Source organism: Suricata suricatta, chromosome 10 (assembly GCF_006229205.1).
Source record: "Suricata suricatta isolate VVHF042 chromosome 10, meerkat_22Aug2017_6uvM2_HiC, whole genome shotgun sequence".
NCBI classification, from domain to species: Eukaryota; Metazoa; Chordata; class Mammalia; order Carnivora; family Herpestidae; genus Suricata; species Suricata suricatta.
The window spans coordinates 79,044,545-79,060,972 of NC_043709.1; the positions used below are offsets into that span (position 1 = coordinate 79,044,545).

General features: G+C 38.3%; 1 protein-coding gene and 1 long non-coding RNA gene across 9 annotated transcripts in view; one reads left to right on the forward strand and one right to left on the reverse strand.

Annotated features, from left to right (window-relative positions):
- LOC115304592 overlaps window positions 1-16,428 on the forward strand; it is a 121,581-nt gene that overhangs the window by 74,013 nt on the left and 31,140 nt on the right. The window contains exons 2-3 of the long non-coding RNA XR_003914517.1: window positions 9,162-9,247; window positions 13,503-13,617. This is a non-coding gene — a long non-coding RNA (uncharacterized LOC115304592). The remainder of the gene's footprint in view (window positions 1-9,161; window positions 9,248-13,502; window positions 13,618-16,428) is intronic.
- Window positions 1-16,428, reverse strand: part of ARNTL2 (aryl hydrocarbon receptor nuclear translocator like 2) — a 108,468-nt gene that overhangs the window by 28,162 nt on the left and 63,878 nt on the right. For 7 of the 8 annotated variants that reach the window (XM_029954818.1, XM_029954817.1, XM_029954815.1 and 4 more), the window contains 4 exons: window positions 15,211-15,290; window positions 12,273-12,365; window positions 10,099-10,216; window positions 9,148-9,288 (listed from right to left, as the gene is read on the reverse strand). In XM_029954818.1, coding sequence (XP_029810678.1) covers window positions 9,148-9,288; window positions 10,099-10,216; window positions 12,273-12,365; window positions 15,211-15,290 — 432 coding nt within the window. The remainder of the gene's footprint in view (window positions 1-9,147; window positions 9,289-10,098; window positions 10,217-12,272; window positions 12,366-15,210; window positions 15,291-16,428) is intronic. The other variant, XM_029954814.1, reaches the window with a different exon arrangement.

The window sequence follows — 16,428 nt, forward strand, 5'->3', positions numbered from 1 at the left end:
CCTGTCCCACATTCAGTGGCCTCATGTGGGTCAGAGTGACTAGCTACACCGCAGATATTGGCCAAGCTACATATCAGGGTTTGGTTTAGTTCGTTTCCCCTGATGGTCTAGACCTATGAAAATGATGGAGAAAATAGTAATAATGAAGATCAAACTTTAAAGTATGTTGTGCCTTTAATTGGTATATAATAAATAGCACAAAAATTGAGTAAGTAATCCTCTATTATTAAAAAACTATCATTTCAGCGAAGTTACTAATATTTAAAAATGAGTGACGTCTTGACAGCATGTCTTTATGATTTCACTTTCATCTTATTAATGTGAAGGAAAATGTCAAACATTCATATCAGAACTGCACTCAGAGAGCTGGTTGTTGAAGAGTGACCAGCACACTGGGTCCCTAGCCAATATGAGTCTCCAAAGTTGGCCTTGACCACCTCCCTTCCTTTCACTATCTCCTGTATCTAGGACCTACTCACACTGTTCTTTCCCAAGTATCCCCAAATGCCCAGTCTTTCCTTCCTGTTAGGAATTTCTTTCCAGAGATTTTTGCATAGCTGGCTCCTTCTCATTATTCAGGTTTCAGATATCAAATGTCACCCGAGAGAGACATTCTCTGAGTATTTTGAAGTAACTACCTTTTCCTAGTCCTTGTCCTCAACATTCCATTTTATTGATCTCATTGTACTTTCCACCACCTAAAATACTTGTTAATTTGCATGTTAACTGGCTGCCTCCTGTATCTATAATGTTCACTAGAGCAATGCCTTGTCTGCCTGTTTGCAGTGTATCCTTTGCATTTGGTGTGGTGCTTGGCACATAGTAGGTACTCAGTAATTATTGACTGACCAAAATCTATTCAATCAGAGACTACTATGTTTGGCAATGATATCACACTTCTCTCTACCACTTTTTTTTTCTTAGAGTAAACATGAATGGGGGAGAGAGGCATGGGCAGGAATGGGGAGGGGGAGGGGGAGAGAGAGAGAAAGAGAGAGAGAGATAAAGAGAGAGAGAGAGACAATCTTAAGCAGGCTCCATGCTCAGCAAAGAGCCTGATGTGGGGCTTGATCCCATAACTCTGGGATCATGGCCTGAGCTTAAATCAAGAGTTAGATGCTCAACTGACTGTGCTACCCAGGTGCCTCTCTACCACTTTTACTTAAGCATAGCAAATACACAGGGATTTTTTAAAACTAAGATTATGATAGAAGCTATGAGAAAAACAAGAGAGGAAGAATTTTCACCAACAAAATTTCAGCACCAGTCTTGGGCACTGCTGCCCAGGGTATCTGTTCTCTACTTTCCTTGCTCTCTTCTGCATCATCTCTTTCTTGAAAGAAGAGTCTAAAACTGGTTCTTAGAAAGAACAGAGAGGTTGAGGATCAAGCCTATGAGGCTGCAAAGTATAGAAGCAAAGAGTAAGACAGTAGAAGGTGAAATCAAGTTTTACAGAAGTAAAAGTATGGTTACAATGGGCACCAGCCATGCACCAAGGCCAAGACATGACTAACATACCAGCGTTAAGACCATTTGGAAACTCTTTTCTTCTCAGAAGAACAGATCAATTAATCTAAAAATCTTTTTTGTTTTTAATTGAAGTATAGCTGACAGATAATGTGACATTAGTTTTAGGTGTATAACATAGGGATTTGACAAGTCTATAAGTTATGTTCACCACAGCTACCATTCAGCACTATAACAATATTATTGACTATTTCCTATGCTGTACCTTTTACCCCCATGACTTACTCATTCCACAGCTGGAAGCCTGTATCTCCCACTTCACTTCTCTTCATCCATCCCCCGCCCTCCAACATCCACCTCTCGTCTGGCAACTATCAGCTTGTTCTCTGTATTGATGGGTCTGTTTCTGTTTTTGTTTATTCATTTGTTCTGGTTTTTAAAGTCCACATATAAGTGAAATCCTATGGTATTTGCCTTTATCTGTCTGACTTATTTCACTTAGCATAATACCCTCTTCATCCATCCATAATGTTGCAATGTCAAGATCTCATCCTTTTTTATGGCTGAATTAATATTCCATAGTGTGTCTATACACTACTTCTTTTTCCATTCATCTATTGATGGACATTTAGGTTGCTTCCACATCTTGGCTATTGTAAATAATGCTGCAATGCACATAGGGGTCATATATATTTTCAAATTAATGTTTTCATTTGCTGGGGGGGTGTTAAATATCCAGAAGTAGAAATACTGGATCATATGGTATTTCTATTTTTAATTTTTTGAGGAACTTCTATAGTGTTTTCCAAGTAATTTACATTCCCACCAAAAGTGCACAAGGGTTCCTTTTTCTCCACATCCTCACCATTAGTGGTTATCTTTTTTTATTCCAGCCATTCTGATAGGTATAAGGTGATATCTCATTGTGTTTTGGGTTTGCATTTCCCTGATGATTAGTAATGTTGAGCATCTTTTTTTAAAATGTTTATTTTTGAAGAAGACAGAGCATGAATGGGGAGAGGCAGACAGAGCAGGAGATACAGAATCCAAAACAGGCTCCAGGTGCCAGGCTCTCAACACAGAACCCGACGTGGGGCTTGAATCCACTAACCTTGAGATCATGACCTGAGCTAAAGTTGGATGCTTAGCCGACTGAGCCACCCAGGTGCCCCTGTTGAGGATCTTTTAATATACCTATTGGCCATCTGTATAGCTTTGGAAAAATATCTATTCAGGTCCTTTTCCCATTTTTAATTGGATTATTTCTTTGATGTTGAGTTGTATAAGTTATTTGTATGATTTGATATTAATCCCTTATTGGATATATCATTTGCAAGTATCTTCTCTCATTCAGTAGGCTGCCTTTTCACTTTGTTGGTTTCCTTCAAGCTTTTCATCTTGCTATAATCCCAATAGTTCATTTTTGCCTTTGCTTCTCTTGCTTGAGGACACATATTTAGCTAGACAAATGTTGCTAAGGCCAATGCCCAAAGGATTACTGCCTATATTTTCCTCTAGGATTTTTATGGTTTCAGGTCTCACATTTAGGTCTTTAATCCATTTTGAGTTTCTTTTTGTCTGTGGTGTAAGAAAGTGGTCCAGTTTTGTTCTTTTACATGTAGCTGTCCAGTTTTTTCAGCACCATAAATTCAATAGTCTTTTCCCCATTGTATATTCTTACTTCTGTTGTTGTAGATTGACTATAAAAGTGAGGGTTGATTTCTGGGCTCTCTGTACTGTTTCACTGATCTATGTCTATTTTTGTGCAGAACCACACTATTTGGATTACTATAGCTTTGTAGTATATCTTGAAATTTGGAATTGTAATATCTGTATATCTCCAGCTTTGTTTTTTCTCAAGATAGCTTTGGCTATTGTGGTCTTTTATGATTCCATAAAAATTTTAGAATTATTCTAGTTCTGTGAAAGTGCTCTTGGTATTTTCATAGAGATTGCACTGAATCTATAGATTGCTTTGTGTAGTATGAACATTTTAACAGTATTAATTCTTCCAATCTATATGCATGGTATGTCTTTCCATTTTTTTTGTATCATCTTCAATTTCATTCATCAATATTTTGTAGTTTTCAAAGTATAGGTCTTTCTTCTCCTTGGTTAAGTTTATTCCTAGGTATTTTAGTCTTTAGTGTGCAACTATAAGTGGACTAGTTTAATTCTTCTCTGCTACTTAGTTATTAGGATATAGAAACACCACACATTTCTATATACAAACTTAATATCCTACAACTTTACTGAATTCATTTAGCACTTCTAGTAGTTTTTTGAGAGTGTCTTTAGTTTTCTTAGTATCATTTCCTCTGCAAAGGTGATCATTTTACTTCTTCCCGACCAATTCAAATACCTTTTATTTCTTTTTCTTATCTGATAGCTGTAGTTAAAACTCTCAGTACTATATTAAATAAACATGGCAAGAGTTGGAACATCCTGGGTCCTGATCTTAGAGGAAAAGCTGTTTTTCACCATTGAATATGATGTCAGCACTGGGTTTGCCACATATGGCCTTTATTATGTTGAGATATGTACCCTTTAAACCCATTTTGATAATGGATGTTGAATTTTGTCAAATGCTTTTTCTGTATTGAGATTATCATGATTTTTACCTTCATAAATGTGATGTATCAAGTTCACTGATTTGCAAATATTGAATCAACTCTATATACCTGGAATAAATCCCACTTGATCATGGTGAATGATTCTTTTACTGTACTGTTGAATGTGGTTGGCTAATATTTTCCTGAGGATTTTTGCATCTATGTTCGTCAGAGATATTGGCCTGTAATTTTCCTTTTTTTGTAGAGTCTTTGTATTTTTTGGTATGAGAGTAATGCTGGCCTTATCAAATGAACTTGGAGGCATTTCTTTCTCTTCTATTTTTTTGGAATAGTTTGAGGGGAATAGGTTATAATTCTTTTCCTAAATGTTTATTTTTGAAAGACAGAGAGCATAAGCAGAGGAGGGGCAGAGACACACACACACAGACTCTAAAGCAGGATCCAGGCTCTGAGCTGTCAGCACAGCGCCTGGAATCGTTCTTCTTTAAAGTGTTAGGTAGAATTCACCTGTGAATCCATCCTGGACTTTTATTTGTTGGGAGTTTTAAAATTACCAATTGTACTTCATTACTAGTAACTGTTGTGTTCAGATTTTTTATTTCTTCCTGATTCAGTTTTGGAAGATCATGTGTTTCTAGGAATTTATCCATTTCTTCTAGGTTATCCAACTTGTTGGCAAATAATTCTTTATACAAACAAATAATCCTTAGTATTTCTGTGCTGTTAGCAATTACTTCTCATTTCATTTGGGACATCTTTTTGATGAGTTTGACTAACAGCTTATCAGTTTTGTTTATCTTTTCAAAGAAGTAGCTCTTGGTTTCTTTGATCTTTTCTGGGTTGTAAGTCTTTCAATTATTTCTGAACTGTTCTTCATTATTTCCTTCTTCTCACCTTGGGCTTTGTTTATTCTTTTTATCATTATTTTAGGTGTAAGGTTAGACTGTTAAAGATTTTTGTTTGTTTTGAGATAGGCTTGTTCTGCCACAAACTTCCCTCAGAACTGCTTTCACTCCAAAATTTTAGAACGTTGTGTTTCCATTTTTATTTGTCTCCATGTAATTTTATTTCCTCTCTGATTTCTTCATTGACCCATTGACTGTTTATTTAGTAGGATGTTGTTTAGCCTGCATGTGTTTGTTTTTGAGTTTTTTCTTGTGATTGTTTTCTAGTGTCATACTGTTCGTGGTTGGAAAAGATGTGTGTATAATTTCTATTCTCTTAAATTTGTTGAGACTTGTTTTGTGGTCTACATGTGACTTATGCTGGAGAATGCTCCGTGTGCACTTGAAAAGAATGTGTTTTCTGTTCTTGGGTGGAATATTCTGTATGTATCTGTTAAGTTCATCTAGTCTAATGTGTCATTCAAAGACACAGTTTCTTTACTGATTTTTCTACATGGATATTCTACCCACTGATGTAAGTGGGGTATTAAAGTCCCCTACTATTATTGTACTACTGTCCATTTCTCTCTCTATATCTGTGAATATTTGCTTTATGCATTTAGGTATTCCTATGTTGGATGCATGAATATTTACAATTATTCTATCCTCTCATTGGATTAATCCCTTTACCATTATGTATTGCCCCTTTTGTCACCTGTTATGATCTTTATATTAATGTATACTTTGTTTGATGCAAGTATTGCTAACCCAAAGTTTTTTGTTTTTTGCTTTTGTTTGCACAGAATATCTTTTTTCATCCCTTCACTTTCAGTCTATATGGGTCTTTAGGTCTGAAGTGAACATTTCGTAGGCAGCATATAGATGGGTGTTGTTTTTTTAATCCATGGAATCACTCTATGTCCTTGATTGGAACATTTAGACCGTTAACATTTAAAGTAATTATTGATAGGTATGTACTTATTGCCATTTTGTTCAGTTTTTTGGTTGCTTTTGTAGTTCTTCTGTTCCTTTCTTTGTCTCTTGCTCTCTTATGATTGATGCTTGGCTTTCTGTTTAATTTTTGTGTACCTAATATGGGGAGGGGGTCCTAAGGCACTCCATGCTGGGACTGTCCTGGTGGGATGCCAGAGCTAAACTGGGCATGAGTGTGAGTGGCCTTAGGACCACCTGCACAGAGAGTGCCCTGGCGGGACATCTCTGGGTTCTCCACAAAGAAGGTACCCCAGCTGAAAAGAGAAGTGGATACAAGCTAGTAGGTCCTGGGGCTCTCTGCACAGAAGGAACCCTGGCAGTATAGCTGAAACTGAAGTGTAGGCATGGGCTTGGCTGATCTTGGGGCTCTCTGCACAGAGGATGCTTGGGCAGGATAGCTGAAGTGGGTGCAAGACAGGATATGCAAGTGTTCAGCATACAAGTTGCTCTAGCAGAGCAAATGATGCTGAGATGGGTATGGGCACTACGTACAACAGGCACCCTGGTGGGGTGAGCTCCTGAAGTCCCAGAGCACTCTGCACTGGGACGGCCCTAGCACACCATTTGAAGCTGAAGTGATGTAGGCCTGGAGTACACCAGTGTGCTTTGTACCTGTGTCACCTTGGCAAGGCAGCTGGAGCAGTAATGAGTGTGACCAGGGGTGTCCAGTTGTGCACTGTTGTGGGGCTGCCTTAGTAGGACGACAGGGCTAGTGTGGACTAGGGGTCTGGGGCTCACTGAGGAAGAAGACAAGCTAGGGCCCCCAGACTCTGTTCTCATCCATACTATCAAGTTGGAGGACGAATGTAAACCACAGTGCTCATCAGCCCCTCTGACTTGGAAAGGGTTCCAGGAGCTCTCCACCGTTTGACAGGGTTATGGGAATCATTTCTGTATATTCTCCTTGCCCTTTGAATGTGTGGCTTTTTTGTGTTTCCCAGGGCAGACAAATCTGCTCACAGTCCCTCAGTACTCTCCCTCCCCATGACAGTTCACAGGGTTGGGTGGGGTTTCCCTTTGCTACTATGCCATTCTGCATGTGGTCTTTTATTGTGTAGAACCTGTTCAGTCAGCCCTCAGATCTTCTTTAGGAGGAATTGCTCTATAAATAAACATAGATTTCGTGTATCTGTGAAGGAGGTGAGTTCAGGGTCTTCCTATATCGCCATCTTGGACCAGAACTATTACTCCTGAATTTGGTAATCTTTAAAACACTTACAAAACCTGGTAGTTTTAGACTTTACTCAACTTACAACTTTTATAAAACACCCTAGAGATTTCAGCCATATTTTCCTCTCACATGGATTGCTGTACAGCTTAGGGGATTCACTTATGGTTAGATCTACTCAATATGATATTGGTTTACTTCTAGTTAAATTCTAAGGTTAGAATGTATGACAGTCCAGGGTCTACATGGAGCACAACTCCTTGAACCATCCATACAGAAGGAATATTCTTGCCCTTGGAGACTAGTTCCGCATAATATGGCTATGTCAAATATAAGATTAATATGGCTTACTTGGGAAGGAAGGCAGAAAAAATAGGCACCCTGAGGTAAAGACAGCACTATTTGCTCACATTGTCCTAAGAATTAATATGCATTACTCCTAGTAATATTCATAACAGCTCCTAACATTTATCTGGTGTTACTGTGCTAGGAACCATGGTAAGCACATCACATGTATTAACTCATTTCATCCTAACAACCACTCTGGGAGGGAGGTTCTATAATTTTCTTCTTATGGTTGAAAATTTTAATTTATCTTAAGCCATACAAGTTAGGATGGGTTTGGCTCCAGAATCAATGCACTCACCTACTTCACCAAACATACCACCCTGTGAATAATCTTGTTTTATAAATAAGGAAACTGCGGTTCAGAGGGATTAAGAAACATGCTCACCACCACAGAGCTAGCTAGTGAGAGAGCAAAATTTGATCACAATTAGCTGGATTCCACAGTGTCTTCATCACAAGGTCAGTTGGGACTTCAACCCCAGGGGGCCTTACAAGTGATTTCAGCAGACTCAGAGCCAAGGGCAAGAGGGCAGCAGTTGATGGATTACAAACCCTTCCTCCCTTAGGACTGCTGATTCACTCCACTTATGTTTCTTTATGGTGTAACAGACAAATAGGAGATTTGGGTTTGAGTGTGAGCTTTGATGATTTCCCTTTCTGCAAGTTACTGAATCTCTCCAAGTCTCTCTTCCCTGATTCTAAATCAGGGGTAAGAATAGTGTTTTCTCAGGAATTAAAGCACTTAGCGCAATATCTGATGTGGCACAGAAATATACTTAATAAGTGAATATTTAGTGATTATCATCGTAGGTGGTTGCCAAAAAAGATGTGACCAAAACTTGTAAGTAAATTGAACCTTCCAGCTCTATAGAAATATCCTGAGATATTTATAAATATTCTGAAAGAGAGAGAGAGAGAGCAAGTTGGGGAGGGGCATAAGGAGAGAAAGTGAATCCCAAGCAGGCTCCACACTGTCGGCATGGGGCCTGATGTGGGGCTTGAAGTTAGATCATGACCTGTTCCCAAATCAAGAGTCTGACACTTAACTAACTGAGCCACCCAGGCGTCCTTATATAAATATCCTTCTAAAGGATGTGAAAGTAAATCTTACATTAAAATTTGCATAGGAAATTCTATACGCAATAGGTTAATAGAGTCTTAGGCAAAAAAGTGTGAGACATTTTGCAGTCCCTGGAATTTCTCAGCTAAGTATAATAGGTAAGTGTTAATTCAAAATGTAAATAAGACAAATCTACAAAAGAATCACAAGAAAACAGAACTAGAAATATTTACCAAAGGACTAAAGTCATTGAAACTGTACCTGGAACATCTTGAAAAACTTTTCACCAATTAGTCAAATTGGGCTCTTGTACGCTTACAATATTTTTTTAAGAGTTAACTTTTATTATGAAATTCCATTGCTATTTTTAAAATATAAACGTTTTATTTCAATCTCTTCCCATTTCCCCCCACTGGATTCCAACAGCACCATTCAAATCTTGAGCAATAAAGAAAACATGCAATTACCTGATAAATTTGAAAGATATGAGGAGCCAATCTTAACAACTCTAGTTAAAGACAATCCAATTGCCTTTAATGCTTTTGGCCTCAGTTACTTGCCTTGACCATACACTTTGTCATTTCTGTATAGAACGTTTTTAGGATGTTAATTTTATATAATTTTAAATAATTTGACGTCTTACAATGATGATACCTTTTTTCTTTGAGGTGGATAAGCATTCATGCTCTTCTTTGACAGAGATTTTACAACTCTTTATCCGACAAAAAAAGGACCGTCTTGAGCCAGAAAACACGTGAGTCCTTCCACTGTGGAAATTACCGTGAACTTGAAAACCAGTTTTCATAGCAGGAGGTGGCAAGAGAACAGGGGGAAAAGAATATTTTCATATAGATAAGAAATGTCAAGGGACACATTTCAAAACATTTTTCTTTAATAAATTGCAAAAGGAAGATGGTTATTTAAACCAAGGGCATTGTGGTACAGTAAACCACAAAGTGAAATATACCAAAAAGAGCATCTGTCAAGCAATCATATTTTTATACCTTCTAAACACTTGCAATTTAGCTTTCTTTTTTCCCCGGGGGCGGTGGGGGGGGGGTAGAAATAAAGGTAATCTAAGAGAAATAAAATATTTAAAAAAATTTTAATGACAATAACCCCTTAAATATAGTAGTAATCAATGGCATAAAGCATCAGTATAGTGTAAATAAATGTTTGGCACTAAGCATTTTCAGGAAGGGTAAACAATATTCACACTTCCAAAGTATAATTATACAAGGTCTTTTATATTGAGTAGACCTAATCCATAGAAGAAAGAGAATTGTTTCTCAGCATATAGCTGAATAATGGAAACGCCAGCAATTGTTTAAATCCCCAAATGATACTTCATTATGAAGATTTTATTAGCATGTGAAAAATAGTGAATATGAAATAATCACATATTCCCCAAAGCATCTTCATATGAATATGAAGGAATTCTCTAGTTATACTGTTTTTTTGAATTCTGAGGTCAATGATTGTAAAGTTTACTAAATCTCCTCTTGATAAAGCCATAATTAGCTTTTTCAAAATATTATATTGTTGTGTTTTTAAGTAAGAATCATATTTACATAAAATTGTAATTATACTGAAATAAGCACTTACTTTTAGCATCAATCAGCTTATCCCTTGGTGAAATATCAGAAGAAGAAAGTTGCTCCTTTACTTTGGCAACATCTTTTGGATGTAAGAAGTCAAATAAGCTTTGTCCAGTCAAGCTAGCCTATTTATAAGGTAGATGTTTGTTTAAAATTAGTCCCTGAATTTTTCTACAGTTTTTCATACAGATATATGGTAAATACTGTTAAAGTGGCTTTTCTTAAGCTCGAAATTACATCTACTACACCGTGTGATGTTAACTTAGTGTAAAAAGCAGGGTGATACTTATAGATAGAAATATATGCACACAAACCGCATCTGGAAACACATGAATCACAGACACCTAAATGCTAATATTCAGTAAACTACTGTGAACATCCCCCAATTCACTTACTTCTAAAACAGTTTTTTTTACTTGTTAAAAGTAAAGAGATTATCGTTATAATCCAACATGGAAGTCACAGAGAATCTGTGATTTTATGGTGTGACTCAGAGTTTTTAAAAAAAATCACTATACTATTAAAAAAAAAACCAAATTCTTGGGTGCCTGGTGGCTCAGTCAGTTAAGTGTCCAACACTTTGTTTTGGTTCAGGTCAATGATCTGGTGGTTCGTGAGACTGAGGCCCTCCTTGGGCTCTGCACTGATAGGGAAACAGAGAGAATATGAAGCAGACTCCATGCTCTCTCTCATGAACATTTAAAAAAATCCAACCCGGAACACCTCCTACTTCCCACTTCCCATTCCCTTTCTCTCAATATGTACAGTATTCCTACTCTATGCCTTTGCTTGCACAGTCTCATCACCTAGAATTCATTACTCCTTTCTCTACAAACTCAAAATTCCCTAGCGACTCTAGTCAATTGCCTTTTACTCCCCCAGACTCCCTGCTCATTTTAAAGCCTAGGCAGACATTCTATTTTGTATCTGAAGCCTTCCCTGATCCACATTGATCACCGTTCTTGTGAAATCCTTTATTAGCTCGGTAGATATTATTATAGAAGACAGAACAAATGTACCAGCTGATATAAGTAGCCTGGTGGCAGTTAGATATCTCATATTTTTAAAACTAGCATTTTATAAATCAGTCTGATTGGTTAATAGAAGTTTATACCCGTAACTCTAAAAGAAAATCAGGTTTCTGAGTCTGAAATGCTGAGGACCAGACCCTGTAGGATGGGGATTCCAAAGTCCTCCTGAGTAGTCAGTGCCCAGGGGGACTGGATTCCACGTCACTGATTTGGAACTTACGTGCTACCCTGAATTGTTAAGGTATCTTCGCATGTGTGTGTGCACAGTGTTCTCTGTCTGCTAGGAAGGAATCAAGTCTCCCCCTGCCTTTGTGTCCCCGGGGCAGCTAACCCAGTGGCATGATTCACTGGGGTCTTATTCCTTCAGTAAGTAGGCTCCCAGTACCTCTTCTTTGTTATTTATGAACCTTGTTTCTCTCTCTCCAAATTTTCAAGGTCAGGGAGAATAGAGGTGAAATTAATGAGAGTTAAGATCAAAGCTGTGGTCTATTTGATTTCTATTTTAAAGGAGATCACAGCATGACCTCACAGTTCATGAGATCAAGGAGCCTGCTTGGGGTCCTCTCCCCCCATTCTCTCTGCTCACATAATTCTCTCTCTCTCAAAATAGATACGACTAAAGGAGACCAGGGCTGCTAGTTTATTCACTCTGGTGAATTAGGGTTAGTGCTGTAGCTGGTGAGTAACTAGTTTAAATTAAATGTTTTGGAATGAGGAGGTAAAGAGATTATAAAGCTAGTTAAATAAAAGATGTATTTTAGAGTTTGTTGCCAGAGATCAGAGCAAAAGCTGTTATGCAATGCATACAACCTAATAATATATAATAATGCTGCCTTTTGGAGGACACAGAAGGGCAACTAACAATTTTCATGTAGTCTCAAATGTAACAGCTATGTATCTACATCCTAAGAGTCTAGTGTGATCATCATTTCCCCTTTAAAGCTGAGGCTTAGGAAAATTAAATAACTTGCCGGAGGTCAAGAAGTGTACACCCTTGTCAGTAATAAACACCCACAGTCTTTCCATCTCCCTTGGAGTTCTTCTCATCCAGCAAACTTAAGCCCCCAGCCCAGTGGGAAGACAGGATTCAGAAAGAGAACCTGGAAATATGTGTTTGTTAAAAAAAATTAAACATCATATAGAAAAATACCTGATCATAATTAAGAATTTTGGAGACTGATTTAGAAACGAAGAGAATTTTTCCTCTTTCACATCCAACCACAAATAGGAAGCCTTCTGCAGTCTAGGATTTAAAAATATAAAAGTAAATATTTTTAAATATCTTCTTTCTTACACACATTCAGAGACTGTGAAAATTATTGTAGCAATAAAACTAAGAGTGGTTAGGGGCACCCGGGGGGTTCATTTGGTTGAGCATCAGACTCTTGATTTCAGCTCAGGTCATGATCTCACAGTTAGGGAATTCGAGCCCCAGATCGGGCTCTGTGCTGACAGAGCAGAGCCTGCTTGAGATTCTCCCTCTCCCTTTGCCTCTCCAAATAGATTTAAAAAATATTAAGTGTTCATTGAGCATTAGGACATTTTCTGAAGATGTAAAAGGATTTGTGAAGAACATTAAACTGAACTCCAATCTAAACTCATTTTTGACATGGAAAATTTACCCATGGAATTTTGGTTGAGAGATTTTTTTTATAATAGTTTATTGTCAAATTGGTTTCCATATAACACCCAGTGCTTCTCCCCACAAGTACCCCCCCTTCCTTCAGCCTTCTGTTTGTTTTTAGTGTTCAATAGTCTCTCATGATTTGCGTCCCTCTCTCTCCCCAACTCTCTTTCCCCCTTCCCCTCCCTATGGACCTCTGTTACGTTTCTCCTGTTAGACCTATGAGTGCAAACATATGGTATCTGTCCTTCTCTGCCTGACTTACTTCACTCGGCATGACACCCCAGAGGTCCATCCACTTTGCTACAAATGGCCAGATTTCACTCTTTCTCGTTGCCATGTAGTACTCCATTGTGTATATATACCACATCTTCTTGATCCATTCATCAGTTGATGGACATTTAGGCTCTTTCCATGATGTGGCTATTGTAGAAAGTGCCGCTATGAACATTGGGGTGCATGTGTTCCTATGCATCAGCATTTCTGTATCTTTTGGGTAAATCCCTAGGTTGAGAGATTTTCTAATACAAAAATTACCTATGCCAAATTCTATACTGCATACAGAAACTACAAAGATATCAAACACATCCATCATATTTGCCCGAGAATGTTCTGAGATGCAGGGACTGTGTAGGCTAAGGACAAGGAAAGAGAAGACATCCTCTGATATACTTTTTGAACTATGATAAGGTGCCACTCATTTAAACTCAATTTAAAAAATTCTAACATCAGCTACTCCCACTGATCTCTGCCCAGGGCATCCTTTGGAAAGTAACCTATATGGAAATGGATATGTATGGACACAAGATGAGTCTGGCATGCCACTGGACATTTCCTTGATTAATTTCTATGAACTGGAAACAAACATGAGGTAAGTTAAACAGACATATTCTATAAGGGCAGAACCAGTATTAAGTTACGACTGAAAGAAACCCCTAAAGATTGGTAAGAAAGTTTGCAAAGCATACTGTACATTGTGCTAACTTTAAAAATCTTTATCTTAAAAAAATCCTTTATATTTCTATCAGGAATATCATATTTAAATTCAGCTGTTCAGGGGTGCCTGGGTGGCTCAGTTAAGTGTCTGACTCTTGGTTTCAGCTCAGGTCAAAAACTCATGGTCATGAGCTCTGGCCCTGAGTCACACTCTGTACTGGGTGCGGAGCCTGCTTTCTCTTTCCCTCAGCACCCTCCATCCCCCCCCCCAATAAATACATACAGACAGCTGCTCAAATAAAAGAAGGGCCTTGTAGGGGCGCCTGGGTGGCTTAGTCAGTTGAGCATCCCACTTGGTCATGATCTCATGGTTCATGAGTTTGAGCCCCTCATCAGGCTTTGCACTAATGGCACAGAGCCTGCTTGGGATTCTCTCTCTCCTTCTCTCCCTGCACCTCCCCTGCTTACTCACACGTACTCTCTCTCTCTCTCAAAATAAATAAACATTAAAAAGGGGCTTTTTAAAAAATTAAATGAAGGAGTGTCTGGGTAGCTCAGTTGGTTAAGTGTCCAACTCTTGATTTCAGTTCAGGTTGTGATCTCCCAATTCATGGGTTTGAGCCCCGCACTGCTGGTGCAGAGACTGTTTGAGATTCTCTCACTTGCTCACTCTCCCTCAAAATAAATAAATACACCTTTTAAAAATGTTTTTATTTATTATTGAGACAGAAACAGAGCATGAGTCGAGGAGGGGCAGAGAGAGAGGGAGACACAGAATCAGAGGCAGGCTCCAGGATGTGAGCTGTCAGCACAGAGCCCGATGCGGGGCTCAAACCCATGAACCATGAGATCATGACCTGAGCCAAAGTTGGATGCTTAGCCTACTGAGCCACCCAGGTACCCCAATAAATAAACTTTTAAAACAATTAAAATTAAATGGACAAGTATATATATGAAAAATCTTTGTTTAATCATACTGTGGCTTAAAGCCCAGGAGTCACAGCACAAGATCAAGACACTTATCACATCCTGGGGGCAGGATAAGCCAATGACACAGTCATATTTTCCATGTCAAATAAACCTCTAGACCAGTGAATATGAAAACCTACGCATATGAAATGATGAGAACAGAATTGTCAAAGCATCAGCTGAGAGCTCATAATAGTAACTGCCTAATGTGCAGAGAATAGGATCCTGAAGGCATAGGACATGAGGTAGATGGCTTTGAAGGTGGTGGTGATGGGGAACAGATCCAACGGCACAGGAGGTGAAGTGCAGTAGGTGATGTAAGTTTCGGATTAAAGACCACTTTGGTCCGTACATTGGAAAGTACGTATCCCCTGTCTCTACTTTCATCAGCCCAAGCTGAGACATGGGTACTTGTGAAATATATTTTTGTATTAAGGGAAATGGTGTAATAGAGAGTCCTATGTGTTTACAATCATAAGCAAACTGAAGAAAATCTGTGTCCACTCAAGCAAAGCATAAAGGACAAATGCAGCTTAGACAAACAGATCTCCTTACTTACCTTAAGGATTAAGTGTCTGAGCTCATTATCCTGAATAAATGAAGGTCTGTAATTATCTCCTGCATAAGAACTTGTGCTACCTAAAAATAAGACCAAAAGTTATAAAAAATAGTGTAGAGTTGGAAACGTAGTAAGTGCTCAGTGAACATTAGCACTGTTGGCTGCTGCCACTATTGAAAATGGTATTTTCTCTTTTAACACATTCTAAGACGTTATTGTGATCATTCATTATTATTAGATTATATGTCCTTTTATACTGTAAATTATTGTAACTATGTATTCCCTTATACTTAGATGGTAGACAGGAGCTATATTTAAAAGAGGAATATATTATCTATGATGCTACAACATGAAACAATATTCAAGAATCTAGTTCTATAATTTCTTAGCTTATTAACACTGATCATATGATTTATCCTAAATAAGAAGATAGTGATATTTTAAACCATTTCTATGGATTCATAAGATTTTCCATATGGCTCTTTAAAAATCCTATGGAGACTTTGTATAATAGACAAATATGTATAAAATATAAATGAAATAATTCAAGCCCTAAGCACAGAGCAATATTATATTAAAATAACTGAACAGCTGGCAAAATAAGGAATCAGTAGGTCAAAACCTAGGTCAAAGTTTGAAGGAGAGAAGTAAAGGAAGCACCAAAATCAAATTTGCCCTTAAGACATCTACCCACCTTGACAGGAGAAAGCCCTTTGTGGCCACAAGGGGGCGCAGGAGGACAGTCCACCAAACCAAGGTGCCCGGTCCCCAGATAACGTCCAGGCAAAGGTGATTCACAGGTAAATCAACTTTTCCTCCCCGCAAGCCCTCTTCCTGAGGATTGCACAGTTGCTTTTGCAAGAGAATGAGGGTTAAAGTGCTGAGAGGGCCCTCCCCTCTACCCTGAGATATATTAACTACACCCTGGTCCTTGGATGGATTTGCAGCTTGAGGGAAAAAATAAAAAACACCTCATAGTATGATTTGATAAAGTTTCCTCACCCTTATGAGTCTTGAATATTATGAGTCTTGAATAAGGCAAATGAAAATCTCAGGGGCACCTGGGTGGCTCAGTCAGTTGAGGGACCAACTCTTAATTTTGGGTCAGGTCCTGATCCCCAGGTGATGGGATTGAGCTCCATGTCAAGCTCTGTGCTGAGCATGAAGTCTGATAAATATTTTCTTTCTGTCTCTGTCCCTCTCCCAGACTGTATGTTC